The 20,133-nt window shown below is 34.3% G+C and overlaps 1 protein-coding gene across 4 annotated transcripts in view; it reads right to left on the reverse strand.

Moving 5' to 3' along the window:
• Window positions 1-19,891, reverse strand: part of LOC123707136 (receptor-mediated endocytosis protein 6 homolog) — a 33,342-nt gene extending 13,451 nt beyond the window's left edge. For 2 of the 4 annotated variants that reach the window (XM_045656977.1, XM_045656950.1), the window contains exons 1-20: window positions 19,306-19,891; window positions 18,662-18,885; window positions 15,602-15,769; window positions 15,284-15,496; window positions 13,905-14,088; window positions 13,118-13,306; window positions 12,789-12,898; window positions 11,369-11,554; window positions 9,408-9,589; window positions 8,640-8,754; window positions 8,040-8,181; window positions 6,571-6,674; window positions 6,155-6,263; window positions 5,526-5,649; window positions 4,591-4,694; window positions 4,272-4,370; window positions 3,925-3,992; window positions 2,602-2,728; window positions 1,586-1,680; window positions 399-578 (exon numbers count right to left, since the gene is read on the reverse strand). In XM_045656977.1, the coding sequence (XP_045512933.1) occupies window positions 399-578; window positions 1,586-1,680; window positions 2,602-2,728; window positions 3,925-3,992; window positions 4,272-4,370; window positions 4,591-4,694; window positions 5,526-5,649; window positions 6,155-6,263; window positions 6,571-6,674; window positions 8,040-8,181; window positions 8,640-8,754; window positions 9,408-9,589; window positions 11,369-11,554; window positions 12,789-12,898; window positions 13,118-13,306; window positions 13,905-14,088; window positions 15,284-15,496; window positions 15,602-15,769; window positions 18,662-18,885; window positions 19,306-19,641 (3,059 nt within the window). In that variant the 5' untranslated portion in view covers window positions 19,642-19,891. The remainder of the gene's footprint in view (window positions 1-398; window positions 579-1,585; window positions 1,681-2,601; window positions 2,729-3,924; window positions 3,993-4,271; window positions 4,371-4,590; window positions 4,695-5,525; window positions 5,650-6,154; window positions 6,264-6,570; window positions 6,675-8,039; window positions 8,182-8,639; window positions 8,755-9,407; window positions 9,590-11,368; window positions 11,555-12,788; window positions 12,899-13,117; window positions 13,307-13,904; window positions 14,089-15,283; window positions 15,497-15,601; window positions 15,770-18,661; window positions 18,886-19,305) is intronic. The other 2 variants (XM_045656958.1, XM_045656967.1) reach the window with 2 other exon arrangements.
• Between the last annotated feature and the right edge of the window lie 242 nt (window positions 19,892-20,133).

A 20,133-nucleotide genomic window follows, 5' to 3' on the forward strand; every position in this document is an offset into this window, starting at 1 on the left:
TTTATTAACCAGCAGTTTAAGCGGACATACACTCCGAAGAGATTACAATTATATCCCTAAGCAGGGAGTCGTACACTTGTAGATGAGGCTAAGAGAGCCGGAAAGAACTGGAGCGAAGTTAAATACGAGACTCCAGAGCGAAGGCGATGGAGAGTCACTATGGGGCGTCTGCCCCATCTAGGGGCTATAGAACATTAAGTCAAGCAAGTCAAAAGGGAGCAGTAAAATTAAATAAAAATGTAACGTAGTCATACAAAAAATAAGCTTAATTGCATTGTATTCTTTCGTCTCTTTCTTTCAAATTGCGGTCTCGCTGCGATGGAAAGTGACGGATGCTTTAATTAAAACGTAATTGGGATTTATTTTTTGAAACAGAAATTAATAAAAAATGACATTACCTATCCATAAGATCGTTGTCCTCATATGCCTTAGATGTTGATGGCATCTGATACTTCCCCAAAAACCCATCCAACCTAGGAAAGCTGTCGGTGACCCACTGACTGGTAGCGTCTGAACCAGTACTGGTGTGACCTTCACCCTGAGCTTCATCCACTGTGTTTTCTGAACCTGTGTTGTTGCTAAAAGATGACGTGACTTTATTAGCGTAGTTATATTTATAGTTTAAGAAATAATTTATTTTTAAAGTGCTCTAAGATGCGGGCTTGTTAATATGTCTGTCGCAGCCAACTAGCTTGATTAGCCGTTCAATCAACAGCCTAGCCTCTTAACTAAACAGCGTTTAACTAGCGTCCTTAAAGGTATTCAGCCAGTTGATCAAACAGCTAGGCAGATGACTTGAATCGATGACGTTTAATTACTTGCCTAGCCTGTTCACTGTTCATTTAAATTTAGTTCCACTTCCAAACTCGAAACAAACTCTTCAAACTGTCAATATGGAATCGGCAATCCACAACTTTGATGGTATTTTCCAAAGTAGCAAACAAGCAGTAAACAACAAGTACAATCGAAGAGTGTAGTTCTCTTATATCTCTTTTATTTCTGCCACATGATCACACTATCATACGAATGTCATTAGCCAGCCAGTTTAGTAAATGTTCTTACGAACGCTACAAATGAATATATTTCAGGCCGCAAGTTAAAGAGCGATGTTTAGTTAATGGGCTAGGCTGTTAATTGAATGGCTTATTAAGCTAGTTAACTGCGACATATCTATAATAATATTTTTTGTTTAAGTTAATAGTGGATGGACAGGAATTCATCACACACGATTCCATAGTCTGTATTATGTTTAATAAAAGTCAATTTCATAATATTCAATAAGCAATCCATACAGTATATTGAAACTAACCTACAGACTACCTACCTTATTAAATAATTAAGAGTTGTGCCTATCTACATTCTATAATAAAATTAGAAATACATACAACATTCTGGAGAAAGGATATTTTCCTATTAACTATTTTATGTAATTTACACATAACACACACATTAATTCCTATAGCTTTTTTCTTAATATCCAAAGAACCAGTTCAATATAAGGGTTTTTATAGATTAATTTAGTTTTAATGAATAAGGGGTTACAAAAATTATATAGATCTAAAATTTAGTATAGCAAAAACGTTACTTGTTTTGTGTAGGATAATCAAAGACGTCACTGGAAAGCTGCGCGGCCGCAGTACTCGGGCTCTCTGGCGCTGATGTCGCATAACAAGTCATCACCTATGTATAATTATATGCATTAAAAAGTTTGGCTTGGACAGTATTGGAAAAGGCCAGAATCTACTAAGCGCTGTTTGGTTCAGGAGAATCCTCAACTCTTTTATGCGTTGCGCAATTAACTTGCTCGAACGGTAATAGAAAACATCGTGATGCCTTAGAATTATTTGTAAATATTAATCACGATACAAATATCTAAAGCCAAGAAAAATCCTAGTTCAAGACCAGAATTACTATGTATTTTGTATAATAATTCTGTGCCTAACACATATCATAATATGAGTAGTGTAGGCCTAGTGCCTTCAGCGTGCGACTCTCTTACCTGAGGTCATAGGTTCGATCCCCAGCTGTGCACCAATGGACTTTCTATCTATATGCGCACTTCAACACTCGAACAGTGAAGGAAAACATCGTAAGGAAACCGGCTTGCCTTAGACCCAAAAAGTCGACGGCGTGTATCAGGCACTGGAGACTAATCACCTACTTGCCTATTAGATTAACAAATGATCATGAAACAGATACAGAAATCGGAAATCCAGACCTAAAAAGGTTGAAGCACCATTAATTTATTTTTAACACATATCATCGAACGTCAGGCTTAAGTCACGTATTTCGTAAATACAAGGTATATTACTTCACCGAGAAAAAACTTGCGTAAAAATATAAAGTGGTTCTTTCTTAAGCCATATAATTCAACAACTAATTATTATAAAAGTGACTTGAATGTGATAAGCTGTTTATCCTACGTTTCGGGAGTGCGCGAAATATGACTGCCGTATATCAAAAGTATATCATTTTTGACATACTGGCCTGACTATGAATACCCCCAATAAATGTTATCCGGATTCACTTTGCGTAGTCTGTGATAAATAAACTTTTTTACAGACCAAGTTATATTGTTCTGCACAGAGTATTAGAACTTACCGGATATCCGTTAACGAGTATACTCTTCCGGTTTTCAATAGAATAATGTGCGTGTGGAGGCTGCGAGGCTAAGTCCAGTTCACCACCACGAGACAATGCCGCCGTAGCACTTAAATATACACCAGATCTAAAAATGTTTAAAACTAATCTAAGGACGGAATGTTCTGCGTCTCTCACATATTAAATGTCTGCTATTACAATTAACTTTTTTTAAAGAAACGGGTAGAAGGCTCATCTGATGTTAATTTATACCGCCACCCATGGACACTGTAAATGTCAGAGGGCTCGCATGCGTTGCCGGCCTATTAAGAATTGGACTTTTCATAGTAAACTTTTACACTCCAGAGAGTTCTGATAGATCCGCACCGACGCAAGGACCTACTTAACTAATATTTTCATAGACATAGACATAACATTTATTACAAAACACACACAGAAACACAAAATAATCATTTTAAGTGTGTAATGTTTGTTTTGTGGTTGCACCTGGACCTGGTTTAGCATTGTGTTGTGGAGCAGACGTGTTCACAGCGCTGGTGATTCTGCCAGAGACCACAACAGTTAGTTTGCGCCTCAGACGCAAACAAAATAATAGTAAAAATTAACAATAAAGAAGTCTTGATTCTTGAAGATTTGTGTATATATAGTAAACAAATAATAATAATAATTTTCCACATCTTCTTACATACAGCCTCCAGTTATTCATAATGTGATGATGGATACCAATGCTTGGCTAGGCTAGTTACCAATTATGGCTTACCCGCAAACTCATTTTACAAAAATACTTAAAGGCAAGTTACTTACAGAGCCACATACTTTTCTTGGCCGGCGGCTGAAATTGGTATTCTCATCGCAATTTTGGTGCGTACAATATATTTTTTTTACTATCTACCAACATCTAATGAAAATCCAACTAAAATGTATTTATATTTATTGCTTGTATTATTAATTACAATGGCAAAGTTTTAATTATCAAACTAATTTTGATGGTTAAATTACTGGTTCTAATTGCTACGTATCTTAAAAGATATTATATTAATGGTACAGATAACAAAACCTACGTTTGATTCACATTTAATTAAGCCTAGAACTGTATTTTCTAGTCATTTCAATCAATTGTGGCATGACTTCAAATTATTCCCCTTATAATGGTTAATTTTTATTTACCATTATAAGGGATATTTTATTAATATCCACGACAGCGACTCTCTTACCGGCCAAGAAAAGAATGTGGCAATGTACAAGTATTGTATCGTCACGAACTTGTCATAATTAATAATATTTTTTAACGAATATGGATGGGAATTTAATAGAATATATTACCTGTACGGGTGATTCGCTTTCGGTGTGTGTCTTGGACTGTTCATGTCTGGTCTCTTCGCATTGCCATTCTGTGACAAGATAAAAAAAAATCAACTTCAAATCTGTAATATAACAGAACATGTTATTTACCTGTTTAGAAACTAGTGGAGTTGTATTAAAAACTAGTAAACCGATTTTGATGACACATGACTTGGTCCTTCCGTTGGAATATAACTCTTAAATTTAAAAAGGATAATCTCGATATGAGTTAAGTTTTTGAGATATATATGGGCGAACATAAATACAAATTATTAAGTCGGTTAAAAGTATGCATAACACACAAAAATGTTGACAAGTATGGAAGGTACCTGATGGGCTCTTAGTATGATGTCATCTTGTCCCGAAGGTCGTCTTGGCCAGGAGGTGTCAGAGCGAGCAGCAACTGATACACAGTCATCCGTGTCCACCTACAAGCATTTATTGTAATCAAATAGTCTGGACTATATCTTTAAATTTTCTGATATAGGTAAGAGTTTCAATAGTTTTTCCTAGTCTGCTTTATCTGCAATTACCACTAAAATGAGTTGATGAGTAGTTTTTTTTAACCCGGTAAAATCAAACCCCCTAACCACCGGTCCAAGGTCGATCGTATAAACTCTGTCTCTTATTTAAATAAAGACAATTTACCTCAGTATTTCTGTCACTGTCAGAAGCGAGTACGTCCATACTCCAAGCGGACTCGCTCGCTGTTTCGGACACGTCGGGTGCGTTCGTGTTATTTGCCGCAGTGCCTTGACATTAAATATATTAAACTTTAAAAAAAAGTTTATAGTAATATATATTTTTATGTTTTAAGAGTTTTCTCTTATAAGTGGAGTTTAGGATTGTCAAATAGTAAATATTTGTAACAACAGGAATGAAAAAACTGTCACATGGTGTACATTTTCTGGAATAAAAGGAAAATTTCCATACCTTCAAAAATACATGACTTAATTTTTTTTTTAATTTTTCTGATAACTGGTGTGGCATTACCTATGAGAAAATTTCGACTTGACGTCGACTTTTGGGACACCCTGTATATAAATATATTTTACACCCTCAATGGACACACTAAAAGCATTGTTTCTGGGAAAAATTATAATACATACGACATAACCCCAGCTGAGTTTTTTATGGGATTATCTCAAAGAAAGAGTTTATGATACCTCTCTAACGAATTTATAGCATTAGAAGACTAAAATAATGACTGAAGTGTAACTTCTAATAGATATTACATAACATAGTAAAAATTAAAATATTCTTTATCTTATTAAAAAATAAAGACAACCTTAAAAACATTGCATGCAAAATGAAAATATGTAATCAAATTGAGTAATAACTTTTTTCAACTTTGTTTAAGGTTAACATACCATTTTTAAAGCCTAAGAATAGATCTCTTTTTGTTTTTTCCTTACTATGATTGCCTGGAAGAGATCGTTTGTTATCGATAAGCCCGTTGCATTTCTAATAATTTATGTTATTTGTTTTTCTTTTAATGTGATAAAATAAATAAATAAATACAAGTGAGAAAAGGAATGAGATCAGAATATATCTGTGGGTAAAAATTTTCCTTTCGCGCATACCTTGAGCATTAGAATTGACTGTTTGGTCACAAGTGTCCCCAATTGTTTCAGAATCGGACGCCAACACATCCGTGCTCCACGTGTCTGACATAATACTGATAGTTTCATCTCCTTCCAAGAGTTTCTGAAATGTATTTTTTTTAATATTCTAAATTAATTAAGAAAAATATTTATCACGAACACTGCAAAACCTCACTAAAGTAGTCAAAATACACTTTTTTTGGAAATTTTAAGAACTCCTTAAATCATACTAACATTTTCGGCGCTGGCGCATCACGTTTGAAATATCTGTTTAGTTAGAGAGAATAATGCTAAAAGCTTAATTGTGTGTATTTTTGTTTGTTGTTTCATAATGTAATTTACTATTGTTGATAGCTTTTCTTTTTCGTATAATTGTGTTTTAAAAAATCGTTTGAAAACGAATTATAAAATCTAGGGAACGTTTAATAATTCTAATATGAACGTTGTAAAAAGTAAGTTTATGTACGAGCTCGTACATCGTATACTTGTTTTTGAAGAATCTTTTAGAAAAAAATGTCCTTCTGAAAAAACAAAATAAGGAAAAAACTTTTTTTAGCCATACCATACACATGTTTCTTTTATCAATATACCTCTGAGACAAAAATTACCTTAATTTCGAATTTGCAGAATTTGTCTTCAATCTCATTTCGGGTTTGCTTGAGCAGTTTAGCTTGGTTAGCACTGGAGGTTTGATTCACTGGAGCATTTGGTGGGGCCCTGAAATTAAAAAATAGTAAATATTGCATTCTGTAAAGATATTTCATTACATTATTTCGCATGTAATGTAATTTTCAAATTAAAAATGTGCCCGTGTCTACATGTTTTTTTTTCTTTAAAGTAGGCGTTCTTCGGCAAAGCGTACTTACATAAACAATCCAAAAAAATAATTAAATAAAACCAAGAAACTCTATAATTACACCACAAGCGTTAGTAAATTAACAGTGGTTAAGTTCCAGTGGCCGAAAATTTATGATCAGAAGAGATATATTAAATTATTGTGCAGGAGCAGGATAGCTATACGTACCTCCGCACCGCTTCACTGGCTGCATCTCCGTCTGTCACTTGAGATGAAGGTGTCTCCCTTCCTGATATATTGGGGCTGCCTCTACCGCTAACGTTGGCTGATACCTTTAATAATTACAAGAAAATTTAAATAATAAATTAAACACTCCGTTTACAACTACAAGTTCCGTCCATTAGTAGTAGAGTCAAGGCAAAATACCATCCGTATCACCTCGACGTCCGTCGTTCCACAACTGAGCGTTATCTAAGCCAGTTTTTGCCACGCACCCACTGAAGTATTTCCTAACCAATTTCACTTAGGGTCCTTCAAGAAAAGAGCGTACCAATTCTTGAAAGGTCGGCAACGCACTTGCGAGCCTTCTGGCAATGTGAGTGTCCATGAGCGGCGGTATCACTTAACATCAGGTGAGCATCCTATTACATAAAAAAGTAGGCGTAATTAACTAACTAATACTGTGTGTTCACAGGTGTGTTCAACGTTGGATGATGCCACGAATATCTACCCTCTTTCGCAGTCCTCTACTGCTTCATTTAAGAATAACTTAAAAGAACTATTATTTTCGTACCTTGTATCTTTCTTCTATATTATATGTCGTAATTAGCTAACGTTTTGCTGCATATTTTTATTAGTGAAACTTTTTGTGGGTATGTCGCAGCCAACTAGATTAATTAGCCGTTCAATTAACAGCCCAGCCGTTGCACTAGCGGCATGAAAGATATTGAGCCAGTTAAACAAACAGCTAGGCAAATGAATTGGATCGATGACGTTTCATTACTTGCCAAGCCTGTAGACTGTTCATTTAAATTTAGTTCCACTTTCTGGCACTCCCAAACTCGTCACGAAACTCTTCCAACTGTCAATATGGCGTTAGCAAACCACAACTTTGATGGTATTTTCCAAAGTAGCAAACAAGCAGTAAACAACAAGTACAATTGAAGAGTGTAATGACAATAATAACATGAATTTGACTTAAGCAATTAAATTTTAAAAGAAATATTTTTTTATGACATATGTTCTGTTATCTTTTTTATTTCTGCCAAATAATGACTCTATTGTACGAATGGCTCAAGCATTAGCCAGCCAGTTTATTAAATGTTGTAACAAACGCTACGGCTGAATATCTTGAGGCCGTTAGTTAAAAGGCGCCGTTTAGTTAAAAGGTTAGGCTGTTAATTGAACGGCTTAAGCTAGTTGACAGATATATCCAACGTGCTAATTTTATGTTTTATTTTACTTTTTATTTTATAGACAATAGACATGTATCTGTTTTGTTACCTAAATAAAGAAATAAATTTTTACTTGAAACTGGCATAAAGTTAAAACTATTGCCATAATATTAAAAAAAAATAGAAATAAATTCAACTTAAATTTAAGCACATCTTTTTGTATTGCATCTTAACACAATACAAATTAATCTTACTCTATGGTCTAAAGGTAACCTGGTTTTCTTAGAACTGAACTGAAATTACCATATCAGATAGATTATCATTTTGATCTTCAGTTTCCAACTCCAAACTGGATGTGACGCTGTGATTCGAGGCCGCTTCCGACACAGCTTCCAAGTTATCAGATGTATTCCCCAAGGATACTTCATCATGTGATACTGAAAATCTAAAACAAAATATATTTTATTAATTATTATATAACATTTAGCAAAGTTTATTGAAAACTGCTGAAAAAAAGATCGTGGCATTTGCTAGCTAGTCTGCGAGTACGATAGCCCTGCGGGTCGTCTGCTCGTGGATCTTCAGTAGTTTTTCTTGACCGATGCCCCGCGTCGTTAAGATAAGCCTTAGCTAGGTGAACATAAGGGCTGCGATGCCCCGCGTCCTCCCTACGGTTCAATGCTAGGTTACTCTTATTGTATGTACCTTACCTTACTGCAATGTAATCAATATTGTATCAAGAAGAACAGTACATTATTTCCTTAAGGAAAATTGAGTTTAATTCTCAACACTTTAATTCTGCCTTACATTACTCATTTCATTCATCGCACAATAACAAAACTAATATCGACTAAAATGGGCAAATGGCATTTGTTATTTATTTATTTAAAAAAAAGTTTCAACCTGGTACGTTTTTGTACGGGCGTAGGTCCAGGTGGTAAGGCGGCCGCGTCCTCAGTATCACCCGCGTCGCTGCCTCCATAATAACATTCGAGGACTTTAGATTCCGGTACTAAACCTGCAAAACAAATATTTCGTATAGCTTTTTGACAGTGTTTAATATAATAAACTTGGCTTATGCTAGCGTTAGAGGTATTTTTGTTTTGTATTCAATGTTGGAAAACTTGGACTTTACATTTTATATTCGATAAAGGAAGTATTTGGGGCCGAAAAGACGGCTAATTTAGCCTATAAATCATTTTAAAATTCAAAAATGGCGGACATATATAGTGACAAAATAATGGATTTATATCCATCTCGAACCTATATTGTCAAGTTTTATATATTTTTTAACATTTTCAAAAATAACCGTACAAATATAAAGTTTATTTTTCAAAATGAACCAAATCTATTATATTATTTCATCGAAGATTTATAAATTTGCCTGCTATCTTTACTAATCAAAAGCAGGTCAAGCACAGAAATCTGATCACTTACTTGCCTATTAGATTAACAAATGATCCTGAAGCAGATACATAAATTCCGAACCCCAGAACTAAAAAGGTTGAAGCGCCACTGATTTCTTTATTTTTAATCATAAAGAAAGACGAAACACGTCGCGAGAAAAAGGAAACACAATATAGTGACTACTAGTATTTGCGTCAGGGATTTTAAAAATCTAGATGAATCTAAAATCACTGAACCACTTAGATTTTCATAGTTCATTCTTACCAACATAGTCCTGCTCGTCAACATTAGTCAGCTTGATAAGCAGCACCTCGGGTGACTCCGAATGAGCCTCCTTCTCGTCAGAGCCGTTGGACCGAGGCAATTTGGGTTTTGGTACTTTCCCCAAAATACCTCGCCGTCCGGGACCATTTTCAGGAGATTCTTTGCTTTCTGGTGGTGACGGTCTATAACCAAAACAGTACAATATAATTCACGAAACAACGGTATGTCGAAGGATTATCCTTAATAGATATGTCGCAGTAAAGTAGTTAAATCAGAGAGTTAACTGAATCTCTAGACAGTTAATTAAAGATCGATATTCAATCAAGTTGCTAGCATTTTGATTTAAATAAAGCAGCGTCGAAAACGTTTAACTACCTGTCTGAACGAAAGCCAGCGTGTTGATTAATAATGTAAAACAAGACTCCGCCATGATTATTTCATTTGTTATTGTTATTTAGGTGTGATCGTGAAGAACTCAGAGCTTTGAAATTCCGTGGTTTGCTTTATTGTAAATGGTTAGTAGTCCAGTCATTATAGTAAGTTCACCTCGGAATTCGAGATACCCAGCTGTACGTCTATAAATAGTTGTATATTGACACCCTAAAAGTTCTCTCAAAACCAACATATGGTAGGGTGTAAGCAACTATTAAATTTCAAGGTCACAAAAATCGGTTTTTTGCGCTTTTTTTGGAAATATCTCATTTCCTATGGGTTTTTGCTATTTATATTTATTATCAATATTGTAGAATACAAAATTCTCTACAAATTTTGTTTAAAAATTTTTTTTTTATACGGTGAACCGTTTTCGAGATAGAGGGCGGAAAGCGCGCGGTCACCGCATCACTTCAGGTCAACCGGTGCCTCCGGTCGAAAACGCGCCATATATAGTTGATGAACTATCAATAAATCAATGATTATAAATATTTGTCAATTTTTATTAACTATTATATTATATTGTTACGAGCTAGGGGATCGGATAGAAAATGCCGTAGATTTATTCAAGGGTATATTTCTTGGCAATCAATGAGGAATTTATGGGCACAAAATATACGCAAAAATGCACTTATAACACACACAAAAACAGTCACTCATTACTTCACTTATGCACACTTCACACTGTACTTTATCACTTGTATTCACTTTATCGCTTCGGTGTTTCTCTCGCTGTTATCGCATTCAAAACTAAAGGTGACTAGTCGCGTTTCGGCTCGCTTATATATCCCTGGGAATAATTCTAAACAATATTCGAGAACTTTCTAGGCGGGCTTGCTACTGCGTAGCGATTGCACAATTCTAGAACGTCTACACTCTTTGTCTCTTTCGCATGTTACTCCGTCCTTGTCGTACGGCGTTCTAGAGTGCTCAGTCTAGTTTCGAGAAAGTTCTGATCTTCTCTCTCGTATCATTTCGTCCTTGTCTCACACCTAGAAAGTTTGGTCTAGAATATTCCTTCATCAAAGGGGTATACCTAAGCCTGAAAACGCCTGAAAACGGGTGCCCTGAAAAATGCACCACTCTACTACACATGTTCTGAAACCGACTGAAAAAAGGTTTCAGCTTCCTGAAAACTAGGGTAACATTATGGAAATTACAATTTTCTAATATGTGATTGACCCTCTCCTGAAACGGTCAGAAATCATATTACAGCCTGCTGAAAAGTTCTCTAACTCTAGTGGAAAAATCTAGAAACATTGCAGTCTTCGTAACAATATTTTATCATTTTATTGCCTAGGAACGTTTAGGAAACTCGTTAAACGTTTCGTTCACTCACTTGTCTGACGGAACTTTAGCGACTTGAGTGAATCGATATTCAATTAACTGTCTAGAGATTCAATTACCTCTCCGATTTAACTACTTTACTGCGACAGATATATTTCAACGCAGAATAAAAACAAGTATAAATATCTGACGTTACTGCAATTATTTTTGAAACCTTTTTTACTAATAAATAAAAAAAATACCTGACAGTGGGCAGATTATTCAGTTTCCTTAACAAATCGTGAAGCCTTGCCCGGTAATTTGGCTCCAGTGTTTGCAGAAGAGCAGAAAGACGACCCGCACCATCATTGCTCTCAGTGCTATCACTCCGCTCCAGACCGTTCATTTCCGCTTCCGACACATCCAGGCTTGATCCTTCTGTGCTGTCACTGTCAAATTAAATTTCATAACTAATAAACATAGCATTGACCAAGTAAGGGACGCTATTATATAGAGGATAGTATTATTTTATTTCACCTGAACATTTCCATATACAATAAGTCCAGCCGAAACGTACAATATCTTGGTTATTTGTTTTTTTTACAGAATAATATATTATGTTACATTGGAAAACTCGATTTAAAAATAGTTCTTCGACGATGTTGGTTAACGTTAGGCTATTTAATAACAGAGCCGAACTAGTGAATTTATCAGCCGCGTTACACGAGATCGATAACGAAACATTCAGCCGCCATTTGAGCATTATGTATGGATTGTATTACAGTACTATCGACTCATACATGTAAAAGTTAATCAATAATAAAACGTAGACTAAAATTTGTATCCGATTTTTTCCATCAATAAATTTGGCAACAAAACCGGTTATGTCTTTTGTCCACTTAAATAGAACCCACACCAACATTACTAAAAAAAAGTGCGTACAAAGTACACATGTCAGAAGTGAAACTTTTTTGTAAATTAATTATTACTAAAGTAAAAGCCCTAATAGATGATTATGTACCAGTATATGATCACTTCATGTATTGGTATATCTATATTTACACTGTTTACCCACTGTATGATGGTATAAATATATAAAAAATCTGCGTTTACTGCACTCTAGTGCAGTGCGTTATGCGACAGAATTACCATCTAAAGTTCTAATATGTAACGACTAAACGATACATCAACCAATAGCTTGGTTTTTTTTTCTCGATCTCCCTTACTCTCTCTCATTCGCCCTTGCTCACTCTCTCTAAATCGGCCTCAATCGCTCTCTCCTTTTTCTTCGACAAAAACGCTGCACATCTTTGTGACGCTAATATTATTATTATTGCGTTTCATACGTAAAATTATTACCCTCATGTATGCATGCATTACGTAATACTTGAACGCTCCTAAAGCTGATTTTGAAGAAAGGCGTATTTTATCTTATTTACAATCTTGAACACTTTAACATGGACTTGGCCTCCAGAAAATCAATCAAACTTAATACCAGTCTCAAGATCTGCCAAACCATTATTTTCTTTACGTAGAGAAGTATGATGGCGGAAGCAATTTACGAATAAAATATAACATGTATATGAGGGTATATTTAAACTATAATTTCTCTACAACTGTGCTAAGTGAACAAATAAACGTTATCAACTGCGTAATTAATTAAAATTAAATATACATTCTCACCCAAAATTTGCGACTTCATTTGAAGACGCACTTCCATTCTGTCTGTCTTCACCCGAACCATTCGATGTATTATTGTTAAGTTTAGATGAGATTCTTCGCAGGAACGATATCTTAAAGTATTAAACCACGTTATTTTAACTGTTTCCTTCGCTAAGGCAAGGAATGCTTGAAAATGAATCAAATACAGTATATCAAACATAAATTACAATTATATTCGAAAGATTCTTTGAATTTATCTATAAAGTCAAGGCCATATTAAAATATATAAAACAATATTGCAATCAGATAAGAAAATAAAAAGACAAAGAGATTAGAACTGTATTACTTACAAATAAATGCAGATCCTGATAAGTAAACATAGCAACAATGGTCCTATGTGGTGCATCTGTTCTAAGTGTAGCGTCAGGCGTGGCTGTGGGCGGCGCCGGCGCACACGCAGGGCTCGTCACAGCTTCTATTAGGGACCATACACACGATCGCTCAAATTTCGTGTACAGGTCGCGGACTTTAGGTTCCACCTGTTGTTTTGAAAATATAACATATACAGTGTCTTTAGTTAATATATTTGCGCGACTTATTTACATAACTCGACGTTTTGGAGTGCTTTTTAGCGCTCATGGTCAGCGAGAGACTCACACGTAAAGTTAACGTCACGTCAACGAATAAGACAAACTGAAAAACAAAGGTACAAAATTCGCGGTTATAACAATTTCAATCAAAAATCAGTGATACTATCATCAATTTTAGGTCTGGGCCTCAGATTTCTATATCTGTTTCATGATCGTTTGTTAATCTAATAGGCAAGTAGGCGATCAGCCTCCTGTGCCTGGCGCACGCGGTCGACTTTTTGAGTCTAAGGCAAGCCCGTTTCGTCACGATGTTTTCTTCACGGTTCGAGCAATGTGCGCACATAGAAAGAAAGTCCATTGGTGCACGGCCGGAGTATCGTGACCTCAGAGATGAAAGTCGGACTATGAAGCCACACTAGGCCTAGACAGATAAATCATAATAGCAAACTAAATATTTTACAAGAAAACCAAGATTTACAATAACTAGGAAACCTAAACATTTTACATAAAGGTTAAAAAAACAAATGAATTGGTCTTTTTAACTCACCTCCTGATACTTCGCGAGACACAGCATTTGTATTATCTGAGCGATTTGTATGAGATTAAATCTCGCTATATACGACACTGGAATATCCACCACGCCATGCGCTTCTGGATTTACTATGGCGGGACAGATGAAGTGGTTGAAAATCATATCGGTGCAAATTGCGTGGAGTTCGCGTTCTGTTATCCTGGAAATTCATTCAAAATATTATACTCAGAGTTAATTTCACTTTTACAGTACTAACATGCTGTTTATGTGTGTACAATTAGTTTTATTTTTGTTTATTTCTAGATGTAAGCTGACATGGCTAACCTTTTATAAATAAACTTTACTTTATTCTGTCTTTTACTTTCTATTTTTAATGTATCATCTTTTTAGTTTAGTTTTTTTGTTTTTTTTGTTCCTGTTTAGTTTTGTCTTAATAAATGTGTATAACATGTATTTTTGCAAGACGCGAAGATCTTATGTAATTTAATACATTTTTACTTTTTCTTTACTCACAGTGGTTGCCTGGAAGAGATCGCTCGTAAGCGATGAGGCCACCAGTTGCCCTCCTTTTGATTTTATTATGTTAATTTTTTTTTATATTGTAGTGTAAATAAATAAATAATAAAAATTCTTTCGTCTGTGTCCATTTTTTTTCCGCTGTGATGAAAACATATGAGGGCGGTCCGATAAGTACTTTTTTTTAAGTAATTTTAGTCGAACGAGGCGGTTATCGACGCCACGGAGGCTTACTATGCGGACAGGTTAAATAATTTGGGACAAGTGTATCGAAAGAGATTATGTTGAAAAATAAAGCTAAGTACCTAGTTATCGGGCCACCCTCGTACATTAGTTAAAACGGTGCAATTATTTATTTTTATTTGAACGAATTAATAAAGACAGAAAGCCTGTCTTACCAGGAATTAAAATATGAATATATTTTTTATTATCTATTAATATTAGATGACGAACATTGTTCTAAACTTAAAGAATTTATTCCGAATTTAGTATTGTCTTTGGTTAGCATAGCTTTTACACATTAAGAAAACACTTTTTAACCGGATTGAAGCTATGTATTATTATATAACAGACATTTAAAATTATGTAAATAATTATAAGTTTATAATAATAATACATAGCTTCAATCCGGTTAAAAAGTGTATTCTTATTCCGAATTTATTAGTTTTTAACTATTCCTAAACACATGAATTTAGACACACAATTATACTGATTTGGTCATAACACGGCCCATCTCTATATATAGAAAAAAGCGAACTACACATTTGCCTTACTTAACAATACAACAACAGAACATCAAGCAAAAATACTTTATGTTCCACATAAACTAAAGAGTTTATAGAATATCAAATATTCATGATTTTAGACATAAATCTTACCTCGAATGTTGCTTCAACAGATGCACAATCTGCTGCACGATCCAGGCGATTGTAGTCGGAAAGTTCGGCCAATACTCTCGCAAGGCTACTATAAACTTGGTGGTGAGGTTGAACAGTGCTTGAACAGTCCATTTGCGGTATCTGGCCACTTTAGCTTGATACTCACTGCTGTTCGGCTGACCGAACTTCTTGATACGATCCGACAGAGTAAACCTATACAAGGAAATAATATTTAATTAATAAATAACAAAGATATTCAAAGACAATCCAAAGCGCTATCACTACTGTCAACATATTTGTAATAATCACTAAACACACCTCTCCAATGCCTTATCTAGATCAGCATCCAAAAAGAATTCATCTTCATGCAGGACAGCCATTACTGGTGCTTGGAGTGCCGTGATGAGGAACTGCCTCGCTGGCGTATGGCCATCCCGGTACACCGCGTATATTGCAGATAGCGCGCATTTGTTTGTACGGAACATTCTATGGGATAATAGTCTGTTTTAGTTTATATTTTAATTTCGCCCTTCGTGCCTTTAGCGAATAAAAAACCGACTACGTCACTATAGTTTAAGTCACTAAGGTTTAGCATGTTGCCGACGTAAGAACTTCACTTATTTCTTAGTCATTAATTTATTTATTAGTTTATTGATAGATTAATTATAGATGATAGATTAATTAATTTTATTTGTTTCAGTTCAAATACTTATGGCTTATCAACAATTTGTATGATTAAAAACTTTGCGATTAAAAAGAGTGGCAGAGTTTCTTAGCCTACGCCCTTAAGTTAAAACGGTGGAACTGCGAACTGGTAGTAAATGTAATTTTGAAATATATATAACATATTTTCTGTTGAGGTTTATAAGTGTACTTGGTTATGAAGAAAGTTAGTTTGAGTTTGAAAAATATAGCCAAAATAGATTAAATATGTATATAAGAAGATTATGAACTAACAAAGACAATGTAATAATAATTGACTTGTTCGGGGCAGACAACATGATTGTTCCATACACATTGTAAAAATATTACGTGTGTTTCCTTACGTCTTAGTAGTTCAACTTCAAACCGTAACTAAAAATTTAGTTATTAGACGCATGGAAAATATTCGGTGCGAGATTTATTTTTTATAATACATGATGATAGTATAATAATGTTATCCTCTTCGAGTCTATTATTGGAACGTACATATTGTTACAAGCCAGAGTACGGCTTGAAAAGCCGACATCTAGACCATTCTAGACCAAGGGTTATTGAGCATTTAATTATATTAACAGTTATTTTTAAAATCATTAAACCAGTCTTCGTTACATTATTTTTATTATATGTTTAAAAAAATCAGTCACAGTCAGAAATGTAAATTTAACTTTATATCGTGTTCGTTGTTTAATACAAGATACAATATAATGTCTACGATTTCTCATCAGTCATGTCTGTCAAAGTACAAATGTGACTATGTATTAGTAACGAATTATAGATATATATACTATATAATATTTGTATCAGCAGTGTTGGCCTAGAGGCTTAAGCGTGCGACTGTTATGTCTGCGGTCGTAGGTTCGATTCCTGGCTGTGCACCAATGGACTTTCTTTCCATGTGCGCAATTTAACATTCGTTCGAATGGTGAAGTAAAACATCGTGAGCAATCCAACTTGCCTTAGACCCAAAAAGTCAACGGTGTGTGTTAGGCACAGGAGGCCGATCACCTACTTGCCTATTAGATTGATAAATGATCATGAAACAGATACAGAAAGCTGAGGCGATGACCTAGTAAGGTTGTAGCGCCATTGTTTTTTTGTTTCAATATTTCCCGTATATATATATCAATAATACGGTACTTCCATTTGCAGTTTAAACGCATTGGCTTTGTTCCTTAGTAAAGCAGATATAGTAATGGCATCCAAAACGCATGTTACTACGGAAGAGCGTCATTAAAATGCAATTACAGCTATATATCTATCGTCAAGACTTCCTAGAAAGTGAAGATTTATAAATCACACACTTTCATCATTACTACGTAATACGAAACGTTTGATACGATTGTTCATTTATTTGATAGATGCAATGATCACGCTTGCGAAATTAAATGCGAAAAAAGGCACACAAGAGTCAGTATGTTCAACAGTCTCATGTAAACCATCGATAAATAAAAATATATTTTCGTTTTTGTATAGCCGTTTATAAGTATCGCAGACACTCCAATTACTATCTTTATCCATAGATACTCATATGTCAGATACAAATTATACACCAGGACTAAACGCACTTGATCATGGACAGTGTTGTTTACAATTCCAAATGCCGATTTTTTATATCTTATCCTCATCTTTTAAGTAATATCGATCATATTAAAGAATACAACTTAATTATTAATTAAGAAATGAGGGTTTAACTTTATTATTTTGCATTATTTTATGCCGGGAAGGTAACGCGATATATGGAGATACAGATTTTGCAATCAATATACTTAACGTTGTTTATCAGTGTCACAGTTGATTACTTCCACAAAATCTAGTAACATATTACTAGATTTAGCAAATTGTTCAATGAATACTCAAGGTAATTTATCATTTATGGTTATATAGCTATATATGTTTATATATCTATGGATTAGATCAGTGTACATGTGGGGCCCACTCCCCACAGGAGGGAAATTTCATTGTTAAGGGGGGTAATGGAAATCAGCTGGCTATAATTAAACATGGAGTTGAAGCTAACCAAATTGGAACCTAATATAAAATCTCTGAGTAGCAAGCATCAAGGGCAAGGATCTTAAACTCAAATTTAAACTATCTATACTCATATAGGTAAACAAATAAACTTATGAACATTAAAAAGAAGTTAAATTAATTGTAAATTTACATTTACTACTAGTTCACAAGTTAAGGGTGTAGAGCGGGTAAGAAGAACTGGCAAGAAACTTTCTGCCACTCTTTTTAATTGCCAAGTATAGAGTTATACAAATTGTTTGAACTGGACTTACTTAATTAATATAGAAAAATCTTTATTAAAATTATATGGAATTTGAATTTCTGTTTTTCATTATGGTATGAAAATTTACTTATTGCTTTGTTAACAATTTCCTTTTTTAGGTAGGCTAAGCTGGAGCAAAAAGGGTTGGGAAACACTGGTTGAGATAATAAGAGATTTGTTTAATTCTTATCGTAGATTTTTCGTAAGTTTCACATTCATTCCCATTTATAATATTTTATTTAAATGCAAAACCATAACAAGGCATGTTTCATTCAAATCACTCTATGAGCATACAAATGTTCAGGCAAAAACTTAAAAGTCTATTTGAAATGTGGAATCATTAACAATCAAGTTCAACTACAAGAGACAGTCAGTAAAAATATTACAATTAGATTTATACTTACTTTCTGGGATCTGTTGATGGTGCCAGCTGATATTTGATAAGTGACCGTACAACAGCAAGGAATCTGGATCGGTCAGGCCCAGATCTACAACTTCCATATAACCCGGAAACTATTAATGATGGGAGTGATGCTGGCATTTGATCTTCTCCAAGTATCATACATAATGCCATCAGATGTGGAGTATCTCGAAGCCATCCTAGTAGCTCACCAAGGGTCAGGGCCTCCTTATAATAGATATAAAAAAATTAAGTTCTAAAGCTAAGGATTAAGTGTCAAAATATAATGCTATGACTCCATTATGTTCATTATGTAAATTTCATCATATTTTTGCCATATTTGTCTCTCGGCTATTCATTTCCTTGGATGGTTATCATTTTTTATAAGATTTATATATATAGTTACTAATACTAAATATAGTTTTATGTATGTGTAGTATAATAATCTTAAACTGAAATTTGGTTGAAGACCCTATTTTTTTTAAATTTAAATTGACTTTCCATAAAAAATTATTTTACTACTATGAAAGAATTAGGGCAATAGTTTTAATACAGAAAAGTGGGTGGATCAGTGGTTGAAGGCATGTTGTGATTAATAAATTAAATCAAAATTATATACTCCATCAGTTTCGCTTTAGTAGTACTTACTTTGTATTTTAAGACTTTAAAAACATCCACAAAAGTTGTTCCTTCAAGTAAACTAGCCCTTTGGCATGCTGCTACAGAATCTGCTTCACATCTTGATGTTATTAAGTTTGTAAGATTTTGTCTCTGTTGTGAGCAAATCCAGGATTGTTGTAGCAATTCTAAAGCACTCTTTTCTAACTCTTCATTAAGATTTTGCAACAATTGTCGCTCTGAATTAATGAAGATTTTTTCACGACGTAATTGATTCGCCAGTTCAGAGATATTCATGCAGCCGTCTGCTGGTAACTGCATCATTTTGAAGATTTCACTACACCTTAATAGTAAAACATTATGCATAAACCTAATAACTTTCGCATTTCAAGTTTCAACACAGGAAACACTCAGTTCACACAAAGAAGTTATTGAGTATCAAATCAAGTACCTACTCATTCACCTGAATATAACATTTGAACTAAAGGTAAAACTGAAATTAAAAATAATTGTGGAGATAAAGGCGGAATAAACAATATTCGAGAACTGCAATATCGGACTTGCAGGTAGCTAATCGTAACAACGTTATTTTAGAAACCAATAAATATAGCGAATGAAAATCTCAAAATGACGAAAATCAAATATTATATTGACAAAAGCGTTTGACAGCGACAGATACCTGACAGATTACTTCGGTACACAGTGGGGCCACAGACTGGCATCATACTGCTAATCGCAGTAAGTAAATTGTTTTTATTGGAAAGTTAAATTTTAATACACTAGGTAGTAGGTACGTGTAGACACTTTTTATCAAAATATGTTTTTACTAAAATAGTCTAAATTATTATACTTCAGTAT

Source organism: Pieris brassicae, chromosome 1 (assembly GCF_905147105.1).
Source record: "Pieris brassicae chromosome 1, ilPieBrab1.1, whole genome shotgun sequence".
Taxonomy (NCBI): Eukaryota; Metazoa; Arthropoda; class Insecta; order Lepidoptera; family Pieridae; genus Pieris; species Pieris brassicae.